This window comes from Trachinotus anak, unplaced genomic scaffold (genome assembly GCF_046630095.1).
Source record: "Trachinotus anak isolate AG129_WGS33_773 ecotype Australia unplaced genomic scaffold, CSIRO_AGI_Tana_v1 ptg000002l, whole genome shotgun sequence".
Taxonomy (NCBI): Eukaryota; Metazoa; Chordata; class Actinopteri; order Carangiformes; family Carangidae; genus Trachinotus; species Trachinotus anak.
The window spans coordinates 3,580,160-3,592,387 of NW_027273853.1; the positions used below are offsets into that span (position 1 = coordinate 3,580,160).

Consider the following 12,228-nt stretch of genomic DNA (forward strand, 5'->3'; position numbering starts at 1 on the left):
CCCCCCCTCTCTAGTCCCCTCCCCAGTGCCCTGACAGGTAAGTCTCTCCACCCTCTCCTAGCCTTAAAATACTGACACTCTTCTTGAACATATATCAAAACTAAAGATGAAAAAAGACATCGAATTATAAACAATACCTGACAAACATTAAATATCAAAATAAAGCAGTCGGTGTAACCATTTGTGATTATGCTTTAAATCTTCACTGGTTTTATTTTACTATGAAAAGAAGCAACCGGAAGTGGTGGATGTGCCGTGCTGGACGTCGCTGGCTGTCCCCGCTCCGTGAGCTCGGCGGAGTGAGTCATGGGTGTTAGCTTGCTCCTGAGCCGCCGGCTGGCGCCCCGCTGGCCCGCTCTCCTGCAGTGTGGCAGCATTAATACAGAAAGCTCCGCCAGAGTAAGTTTTTGCAAAACCAGTTTACACTTGTTCGTTTCATGAGAGGTCACATGTTGAGCGACCGTAATATCTGAACGCAGCAGCTGCAGGTCGAGGGTTCCCTGTGTGAAGCGCGGAGGCAATCTTCGTTTGTTATTGTTGTTTCTGGTCAGTCTTTACAAGGCCAATCACAAAGTAACTTCTCACGAACATAGCTGATAAAGCACGTAATGAAATAGCTATGGTATTGACATAAGCCTCCTGTTAATCAAGCTCTTGTCGTATCAACCCTTTTTTTGACTACATTAGAGATACTAAAAACAATAAATGTACCCATATGTAACGTAAACTAGTCGACAGGCTGGTGTTAGCCTAATCTGCACTGAGTTAATGATCGTACCCTGTGCAGTGACGTGTGGCAGCAGAGCTGAGCGATATGGACAAAAATATTATCACGTTTTTTAATATTGATTTAATAAATTCCACTAATGGGGAAGGAAGCGCATTTATCATCTTTGTTATACACCAAGGATACACACAATGTGTTCAGGTAACACTGAATGTAAACATACAGCGAACCTCTTAATTTGAAATTCAAGTATATTCAGTTAGGATTGAATCCTAAATAAAATTACTAATTAACAAAACAGTCCTATCTAATAACGTATAACAATTTAATCACAGCTAATTTTCTTGGTTCAACTGTGTCACCACTGTACAGTGCAACAAAATTTAAGAAAAGTCTAAATTTGTTTTTATTATCAGTCAAAACCTGGTTAAACCTCATTAAATACAGTTAGTGGGTTGTTGTCTTCAGGAGTGTCCGCTTTAACATTTAAATTTTGTTGGGCTAAGAGATACCATTTCAAATTGAAAATCACTGATTAAAAATGTTTTTAATACCAAAAATATAGTGACATTTTTGTTTATATGCATTTCTATAAAAGTTGTGAGAGGTTGTGTGATTAAAGTAAGAAAATAAGATGTTTTTCTCTCTGGATGACTTATAATTTGGTCTTTGTATCATTTCTTAGATTACCACAACCTTTTTTAAAGAACGCTATGCTAAATTAAGTAAAATCAGGACTACTAACCATTTCCACAGTTGATTGTGTCTGTCATTAGTGCATTAGATTCCTCAGAAATGTCGGGGTAGTGCTGTAATGAACAGTAGAAATCAGCTAAAGATACATGTGACTGGTTGCTGATGGACTCACTCAAGCGGGCAAGCACCACACAAGAAAGTAACAATTTCACAAACAGATTTATACAAGTTTTTCATAGTCTCTCTGGTTTGTGGACTGAAGGAAGAACTGAATTGGTCCAAGTTGGCCCAGAGATGGCGCTCATGTCATAATAGTGAAATCACTTTTACCTCCAGCCACCCTGTGGTGAACTAACAAACAACTGACAGCAGTTCTTAACAACAAATAACACATTTACAAATGGAGTGAGGTTTTTTTTTCCGCCGCCACCTTGTTGAAGCCATAGTCAGTTGTTGGATACAACAGACAACACAACCATTAAATTCTATCAAACCCACAGACTTCTTTCAATATCTGCTATATGATATTTTTCTGATGGAAGTACTGTATGTTGTGAATGTCTCAATGACATACAAGATGCTTATACCAACATAAACTCAGATTTAATGTTGCAAGTACACTACTTATGAATTCATATACAAGAAACAAATGTATTTGGTTTTAACTTAAGCTTCTGAAGGGCTGAAAGGCAGTAATAACTATCCAGACAACCTCACAGCAGCCAATCAACATCCAATTTTACAATAACTTTTAGAAACTGTGTTTGGGTTTGTGGTTTTCCAGCCTCACTTACCCAGAGGTCTGATGCACTAAACCAACAGATTTGTTGGTTTAGTGCAGCTGTCTGTAACCATCTTCATCTCAACTGGACTAAACAGAGAAAAACAAACTCATTCACAGTGAAAGACCAGTTCAACTGTAATGTACTGTACAGTGTTTCCTCTATAATTTTCAGATGTGTTAAAAGGGGTAGTTGTGGTGTTGATGATAATGTTTTAAAAAAACAACTATTGAACACTATTTCTCAACAGGTACTGGCTTTCTCACTTCAATTCATCAGTTTATGGTGTTTTATCATTACATTTTTATGTAATATACTGTATGTCATTTTCTGACATGAGGTCAAAACACTTGTACATCAGACTTGTCTAAAAGTAAAGATCAGATTCAGTTTTGTAGGACAAGGTATCATGAAGTTGTGCATGTACCTCAAAGGTTCACGTTGTGAACATTTTGTTTGAAATACTTTTGCAGTACCTCAGAATAAGTTTAGCGTTGCCCCTGCAACATTTGTGGCTGCAGATGTGGTTGAATATATATAATGCTATAGATGTGGATGTGGTTACAGTAGCTGTAATTACGTTTTACTGTTCTTATGAACAACAGCTGAGGATGCACCAACTCAACCAGCAGCTGTCTAATATCTAAAACTCTACTATAATACAGCTGAGCCTCTGTTGTTCAGAGGGAATGTGAAGTTTAATGTTTAATGTGTTTAATTAATTAATGTAAGGTAACACAAAGGTTGTTGGAAGGCAACACAAAGTTAGTTCAGGAGTATTTACATGTCGACGTCTTGTATTCAGTTGCTGATATATTTCCAGTTATTACAGCAGTGATTTTCATCCATACACAACTGGGTGCATTGTCCTCACTCCCATTCTTACACACACACACACACACACACACACAGACTCACTCACTCACTCACTCACTCATTCATTGAGTTTGTACAGTTAAACAGAGACAAAAACTAATCGGACAGTATTTACTAAAGGGAAAAGTTTGGTGATTATTCTCATTGACTAGAGAACGTTCCCTGAAGGTTCTCTAAAGGTTTCACAAAAATAACCTTTACATGTTTTGCAGTCATCGTAACCTGTAGTGATGACCTCACTGCTGGACTGTTTATACAGCTTTAGAAAAATGAACCATTTCCAAATCACCAAAGTCTCGTAACGTTTCCTCGCCACAGTTTTCTTCATCTTGCGAGGCCGTCTGACTCCTCTGCTGGGGCCTAATAGAGTCATGTTTAGTCTGGGATACAGTCCTGGAAGCACCAAGAGAAAAATGCTCTTTCTCTTGTAGAAAAGCACTTAGTAAACTAGTGATGGGTGGATGAAGCTTAATGAAACTTTGGGGCCTTGTTTCTATCTGTGTGAAAAAAGATTTGTAGCTTCAGATAAAGAAAGTGCAGTGACATCTGGTGGTTTACAAAATACACAGCAGCACCTTAAGACTGCAGTTGGAGAAATCACCTCACTGATTGTCATTTAGTAATGTGTGAGTAAAAGTCCAAGCCTGTTAGTACTTGATGCACTGTATTAAATTTAGATGTTACAGTGAAATGATTAATAAATACATTGTCCAGAGATCCTGGATACAAAATATTTAGTTGACAAACTGATGATGTACGTTAGTTTAATCTCAGTGTCACTGTGTTTTAACTTCATGGTTGATATTTATGTAACGTTTTAATGAGTTACACTGTGATGTGATTGATGAGTGATTTTCCTTAAAAATTCACCACTAATGTCCATCATATTCAACACTTGTTGCTCTGAATGGAGGCTGACGTCTTGTTCTCTCTCTCTCTTTCTCTCTCTCTAAGAAAGCAGAACATTTCAGGGCCAGTGTTCAAGTCAAGTGCACAATTTTATATTTTATCTTTACCTCCCACTCTCTTGTGATGACTCACTGTGTGTGTGTGTGTGTGTGTGTGTGTGTGTGTGTGTGTGTGTGTGTGTGTGTGTGTGTGTGTGTGTGTGTGTGTGTGTGTGTGTGTGTGTGCGTGCCTGCACAGAGTGCTGTTCTGGACAGTGTGCTCTCTACATTCAGGTCTATATGTGGTGAGGATGGCGTCTCATTGGGTGAAGCTGTCAGAGAGCAACATGGAAAAGATGAGTCTGTACACAGGTGAGTCTACTTCACTCTGTGACACAGACACACACTCATGGTACAACAAGTTGTGTGACATTAGCATCAGTTCATCCACACTGTGTCCTCGAAGCCTTGTAGACACCTGGAGAATCACAAATGTGCATCATGATGAGAAAAAAACACACATTCAACACACACATAAAGACACATTTAAACAAGGTCAGTGTGTTTCTTGGCACCTGAGCTGCAGATCCTTTCTTACTGTAACTGTTTGGTAACCATGGTGATTAGGGTTAGGATCTGATTTAGGAAAAACGGAATTACGAATCATAAATAATTCCTAAATCAATGCTCCTATCCTAACTTAAGATATGAAGAGATGTATCACACAAGCTTCCTACTTTCCAAAAGCTTAAGTAAACTCTATCAACTTTAGACTAACTGTTAAGTTGTCCTTACTTTCACTTCTCTACCACTTTCCGCACCTGTTTAGTCCCTGTGGCTACTCTTTTATTGTTTTTACACAACCAGCTCATGGCAGACCCTAACAATGTGATGACCAGTTGCTCTGCTGGATGCTGGATTCAGCAGAGACTGGATCTGCTTTCTTAGCCCACTGTCTCTCTCCTTTATCTCTTGAGTTAGCGCTGTTGTAAATTTCCCTGAAAGAACATCTTTGGATTTTTCTACCAACAGGTCTTTCTCTGTCTTGAAGTTCAGTGTCCGTCGTTGTTTTTGTTCCATTTGTTGTACGTTTCACTGAGAAATGTAATGGGGTACAAGGTATCTGAGTGAGATGAGATGAGAGAAGTAGCTTCGGTTGCTAGGTAACAGACGTAAAAGTTGATAACTGATGCTGGACTGAATGTTTAGGATTTAGTAACCTGAGATAAGATCAGATGAAGTAAGATAAAAGAGGATTCCTATAGTTAGTTAGGATTTGCTTCTGTAATACCACAGTGGGAAACACCTTACCTTTCTGTAATACAGCCTGTGGTTAACAGTAAAGAAAGTTGTTTGTTTTTCCTCCTGCTAATGTAGTAAATGACAATTGTAGTATATTACATTAATGTAAAATGTTAACTCTCCCTTATAGCTCTGTGTGATTTCCACTAACTCCTGGGAAGGATATCCAGCTGCTAAATGCTCCACTATGTTCACCACCTAGCAGCTTTCTTTCTCTGTTTGGTGTTTGAAATGTAACATAGAGTTTATCAGAACTTTTTCTCTGAATACAAGCTGCAGCAGAACACGAGGGGAATGAGAGCTGAGCTCTGGGTTGCAAAACCAGAACATTGACTTAACTGAGGCTTAACCCAGAGGAAAATTTTGCTGTCTTTTCTTTGTCTAACAGAAATAAATCAGCTGTTATTTGGAGACGACTGGATTCTGGCCTGTTTCTCCTAAACCTCCTTTAGGAGAAATAAGGAGCAAAAGAAGAGATCAACATCTAAAAAAAAATCAATCCTGCTCAGTTTGAGAATAACAAAGCTGTGCTTACAGGCCCTCATCTGATCACAAGCACAATTTCAGGTGTGGTGCAGGCTCATTTATAAGGCAATCAAGTTTTCTTCAGGATCTCACTGTTATCTGAAGAGCTGATTATTTCAGACAAATAAAGATCAGAATAGTGAGAGAAAAAAAAGACCATCTTAAGTTCAACCTGAATTGGACTTGGGCTGAGACGCAAGAGTAGAGATTAAGAAAACCTTATGTTGATGTTAAGTTGAGCCCATATATGTGTAGGAGAAAAACAGTGCATCTGGAAAGTATTCGCAGCGCTTCACTTTTTCCACATTTTGTTATGTTACAGCCTTATTCTAAAGTGGATTAAATTCATTTTTTACCTCAAAATTCTACACACAATACCCCATAATGACAAAGTAAAAAAAGTTTGCTTGAAACTTTTGCAAATTTATTAAAAATAAAAAACAAAAATATAACATGTACATAAGTATTCACAGCCTTTGCTCAATACTTTGTTGAAGCACCTTTGGCAGCAATTACAGCCTCAAGTCTTTTTGAGTATGATGCTACAAGCTTGGCACACCTATTTTTGGGCAGTTTCTCCCATTCTTCTTTGCAGAACCTCTCAAGCTCCATCAGGTTGGATGGGGAGCGTCGGTGCACAGCCATTTTCACATCTCTCCAGAGATGTTCAATCGGGTTCAAGTCTGGGCTCTGGCTGGGCCACTCAAGGACATTCACAGAGTTGTCTCGAAGCCACTCCTTTGTTATCTTGGCTGTGTGCTTAGGGTCGTTGTCCTGTTGGAAGATGAACCTTCGCCCCAGTCCGAGGTCCAGAGCACTCTGGAGCAGGTTATCAAGGATGTCTCTGTACATTGCTGCATTCATCTTTCCCTCAAACTAGTCTCCCAGTTCCTGCTGTTGAAAAACATCCCCACAGCATGATGCTGCCACCACCATGCTTCACTGTAGGGATGGTACTGGCCAGGTGATGAGCGGTGCCTGGTTTCCTCCAGACATGACGCTTGGCATTCAGGCCAAAGAGTTCAATCTTTGTTTCATCAGACCAGAGAATCTTGTTTCTCATGGTCTGAGAGTCCTTCAAGTGCCTTTTGGCAAACTCCAGGTGGGCTGTCATGTGCCTTTTACTGAGGAGTGGCTTCTGGCTGGCCACTCTACCATACAGGCCTGATTGGTGGAGTGCTGCAGAAATGGTTGTCCTTCTGGAAGGTTCTCCTCTCTCCACAGAGCAACGCTGGAGCACTGTCAGAGTGACCATCAGGTTCTTGGTCACCTCCCTGACTAAGGCCCTTCTGCCCCGATTGGCTGGGGGTGGCCAGCTCTAGGAAGAGTCCTGGTGGTTCCAAACTTCTTCCATTTACTGATGATGGAGGCCACTGTGCTCATTGGGACCTTCAGTGCTGCAGATATTTTTCTGTACCCTTCCCCAGATCTGTGCCTCGATGCAATCCTGTCTCGGAGGTCTACAGACAATTCCTTGGACTTCATGGCTTGGTTTGTGCTCTGACATGCACTGTCAACTATGGGACCTTATATAGACGGGTGTGTGCCTTTCCAAATCATGTCCAATCAACTGAGTTGATTGGAGTCCACCTGTGGTAAACAGGTGGACTCCAATCAAGTGGTAGAAACATCTGAATGATGATCAGTGGAAACAGGATGCACCTGAGCTCAATTTTGTGAATATGAAAAAAAAAGATTTTTTTTCAGTTTTTTATTTTTAATATATTTGCAAAAATTTCAAGCAAACTTTTTTCACTTTGTCATTATGGCATATTGTGTGTAGAATTTTGAGGTAAAAATTTAGAATTTTTAGAATAAGGCTGTAACATAACAAAATGTGGAAAAAGTGAAGCGCTGTGAATACTTTCCGGATGCACTGTAGGCTAGACAAAGAAGAGATGTCAGACTGTAGAGTTGGAAGATAATTCTCTCTGGGTCTGTATCTGTTTCATTCACTATTTATATAACCCTATTGTCTGGTGCAGCTTTACTGCACGGTCAGTTCAACAGAACTCAAAGGGTTAATCTGCGTCCTGCTTTAAATGTGCACCTGGTGGTTTTATTACTTCTCCTTCCATTAGTCGTACTGGACATTTCCTCACGTTGACCAGTAGTGTTCATTGTCTGGATATGAATGATTTCTTTGCACATGACCATGAGAGAATGGTGAGTGAGAGCATTGTATTGCTGCTGTCCAGATGTTGTCCCCCAGATGTGGTGGTGTTTCCTCATTGTGTGGAGGAGGTCAGTGCCCTGGCCAAGGTCTGCCACCACCACTGCCTTCCCATCATCCCTTTTGGCACCGGGACTGGCCTGGAGGGAGGGGTCGGCGCAGTGAAGGTGAGTGTTTGTTTGTGTGTGTGAATGCGTGTGCGTGCGTGCGTGCGTGCGTGCGTGCGTGCGTGCGTGCGTGCGTGCATGCGTGCTTGTGTAAGTGTGTATCTGTGACTAGATGTGTGCAGTGATACTCTGGTTGACTAGTTTAACTGAACTCAAAATTTCAACCTGTGAAAGTTTCCTCGTCACAGTGTGTGTGACCATTTCAAATTAACACAAGAAGAACACTGAACACAACATTTTACACAATACTGTTTCCGGTGTTTACTGTTTATTCATGTAGTGTAAGTCTGCATGTTTCTGCCTTCTGCTCTCAGGGGGGTGTGTGCTTCAGTCTGAGGAACATGGACCAGGTTCTGGATCTCCACCAGGAGGACTTTGATGTGACAGTGGAGCCTGGTGTGACTCGGAAGGCCCTGAATGCTTACCTGCGAGACACGGGCCTGTGGTTTCCTGTGGGTTAGTCACACTTTTCCCTGATTTCATTGTATTTTTCAGCAGCTCAGTGGGAAAACTGATTATATTATTATTTATATACAGAACAAATTTCCCACAGAACTGTTCAGTAGTGGTACCTTACTTGTTGCTGAATAGCAAAGTAATACAAATCCTCCTTAAGTTATTATATCCAGCAGTAGAATACCAGTCCTTCCTCCTTCCTGCCATGTTTTGTAATGTAAAATACAACATCAAACAATCAAAACAGAAATAAAAACTCTGTTACTCTCCTCTGCTGTGCTGCCATGCGCTCTGTAGGTATGCACGCTGGTAAATTGACAGTGTTTGGAGCTACAGTGTCTTGTGACTACTCACTAGAAATATATTGCTATCACAAGGCTTAAGAATTCATTTGGTTAAGTCGTTCATTATAAACAGCAGACGGCACAAAGCTCAGTGAGTTCTTCATTCAGGTTTTCACTCAAATCACAAATCAGCTTCCTCTCAGTAGTGAATGAATCTTTAAGTATATTCACAGGCTGGAATACAATAGAGGAAGGTAAGACACTGATTTCAAACACTTTTGATCCATTTTGATGAAAGAGCAAAACCTAAATGTAGAGTTAAAGTTTAATTTTGGATTTTCCTCTTGGCTTTGACAGCTGTGTTGCTCACCATGTGATTTGTTTGGTATGATCAGACAGGTGAGGCAGTCTACTTTCATATGATACAAAACATGTTGAGGCATGAGGAAAAATTTCAACGGAAACATTTCCTTATATTTAGATATTGAATTTTGAGGACATTTATTTTTTTAATGTGAAATATGACACAAGCAGAGAAGAGAACGTGCAGACATCAAGGTGAAAAACTGATACTTATGACAAAGTGATGATGAAGATGATGGAGCAGAAGGGTGGGTGTGGGGATGTATACAGGTGAGTGTAGATATGTTGATGGATTATGTGGAGAATGTGAGGGCAGAGGAGAGAAGACAGATGAGGTGAAGAAAGGGTTGGGCTGAAAGGTGAGAGTGGGATGGTGCAGGGAGTGACTGTCTGCGGCCAGTAGCAGGTGGATGTTACACTGAGGCTGCAGTGGGAGGAGCTGCTCTTTAATGAGTGTGGGGCGACTAACCAGATATACATTAGCAAAACCAGGCAGCTGGTCCTCACCCATAATCCTTTGCCTGTGTAAAACTAAAAGGTATTTTTAAAAATACCTCCAATAAACCAATAAATCTCACTTTCATGTGGCTGTTTTCAAGAGCGGCGTCTTCTTTGCTTCATGAGCATGTCCCTACGGAAATGTAATACATGTACATTTATTGAATTTCAATATATGAAATATATGTACATATAAAGCCCAAGCACGTATACAGAAATTATATATGAACCCTGTTAGAAATTGGAGCATTTTCATATATTGACATATATGTCTAGCCCATATAAATATAGAATGTTTATGTATATATCCATATATTGTAGACATATGTTACATAAATATATTCATCCCAAAGCCTGTTAATATATGTTGACAAACTTGAGTCCAAATGTCTGAGACCACTTTCCCAGAATATGATGACAGACATGTTGAGAATGAGAAATTAATGAGAAAAACATTTATAAGCACAGAAATTATAGATGTATGGTGTTTTAATAAACTTGAACAAATAGATTAAATATATATCACTAACATAAATGGTTGCAACATCTTATACCATATCAGAATTCATGTTATTTTAACTATATGCTCACATACTAATTTTACTATGGGTGTTTCATACATGTGATAAACTCATATCTTCAGATATATGTATATATGTGATAATAACATATCTTTTTATGGTTAACATATGTGGCAACGTCACTCTTAATTTGGAACATTTATGTCATATATTCCATTTCCGTATGGGCTCATTGTCTGGTTCCTCGTTTTAACTGGACAGGGGGTGAAGTGTGATGAAGTGATGTAGCCTGATAAACTGTTCTGTAGTTCGGTTGTGTAGGGAGATGCTCTGTGTTTGGGTTGTGTTATGATATGTATACTTAAGAGTGTAAAGCAGTGGTTCTATAACTTTTTCACATCAGGGACCCTAAACTGACACAAATTAGACCATGGACCCCCATTTGACAAGATTTTGTCCCAGGGTCTCTCATCTGATAAGATTTTTGCTTTTAGATGTTTAGTTATTTTGGTCAAGTTTTTGAAACCTGTGACCAAAATATTCACAGTTTCTTGCTTATGGATGGAATTATAGTGAAAATATATTATTCCCCATTTTGTTTGGGACCCCCAGGAACCCCCCACCCCCCCACCCCACTATGAGAACTACAGGTATAAGGAACTGAGAAGTTTGTTTCTAGTGAATGATGAGCATGGATGTATTATAAGTTATTATAATACATGATGATGAGTTGTTGTTCCTTAAGTGTCTTGTCTTTATAGTGTTGAAGTTGAGTTGATCCTGATATTTTAAGTTCAACATGTTGCTGTCTCAGTTTGTTTGTCAGAGTTAATTGTGTTTTCTGACTAAATAAACTGTTGTGTTTGAATCTAGTGCTGATTCTTTTTTTATGGAGTAATCCTGATGGATTCTGTTAGATGTCCAAACTCTTGATTTCTTTCTTAGTGTGCCTCCAAACTCAATTTGTTTCTTTTTTTCCAGCCTGAGAAAGGAATTATTTTTCTCCTCATTACAGCCTTTGCTCTTTTCACAGAGGTTTCATGCTGATGGGTTTGGTGTCATCATCTACTAGAAAACATGTTGTTCAAAATAGTCCAGGAATTCTTTATCTTCGAGTAGTGTGTTGTTCAAGTTCTTTTAAAAGAGGGTTGGCAGATACTGTCAGTAGGTAGTGTTACGTTTACTCATGCATGGTGAATAGTAATGATGGAATGGTGGAGGTAAGAGTAATTTCTATAATCTTTGTGTTTCCCAGACGTCATCAAACCCATAGTCTGACAGATGGATTTGTCAAATTGAGGATTAAGGACAATGTTAAAATCAGCTCCTATGAAGATAAGAGTTATGTTTATCTCTGAATACACTGTGGATAAAGACCTGTATTGTGTTTTATTCTAATGTTTCATGAAAAAAGATTAATAGACATTGGCTGATGAAATTTTACTAATAGTGTTGTAGGTCTTAATGACTGGTTCCTCTTATATCCCATGATTTCCTCTGCAGGCTGCAGGGACAGCACAGTGAGTGTTATGTATACAGAGCTCTGTTATCACATAAAGACGGGAGACAGTGAGACATAGTTGGTTTTAATGGAGGAAGGAGGAAGTGAGTTTAGTGACAGTTGCCAAGTGAGGGTGTTTGTAACCAACAGGTAAGGATCTCCATAGGTTTTGGGAGAAACAGTTGGGTGAGACAAGGGAGACAACAGACAAGGAGCATTAGATGTTTAGATGTATGCTGTTAGAAATTAGTGATGATCGTCCAGGGTCCAGTGGGCTGCCTCTGCACAGGTCCTTTTCCTCTGTGTTTTTGTCATTGGTTAATTTGACTAGCTTCTGTACGGCATGTGCACCAAGCGACATGGGTTTGTTATGTGTCAGTGAAAACATGGCTGAAGACAGTGACACTGCTGCTCTGGAGATTTTTCAGGCTTCTAATAGCTTTTTACACTAAAGTTAGCAGGTATGAGCA

General features: G+C 39.6%; 1 protein-coding gene across 1 annotated transcript in view; it reads left to right on the forward strand.

Moving 5' to 3' along the window:
- Nucleotides 1-240: 240 nt before the first annotated feature.
- ldhd (lactate dehydrogenase D) overlaps nucleotides 241-12,228 on the forward strand; it is a 28,607-nt gene continuing 16,619 nt past the window's right edge. The window contains exons 1-4 of the mRNA XM_071490689.1: nucleotides 241-399; nucleotides 4,228-4,340; nucleotides 7,994-8,135; nucleotides 8,450-8,591. Of these exons, the coding sequence (XP_071346790.1) occupies nucleotides 307-399; nucleotides 4,228-4,340; nucleotides 7,994-8,135; nucleotides 8,450-8,591 (490 nt within the window). The 5' untranslated portion in view covers nucleotides 241-306. The remainder of the gene's footprint in view (nucleotides 400-4,227; nucleotides 4,341-7,993; nucleotides 8,136-8,449; nucleotides 8,592-12,228) is intronic.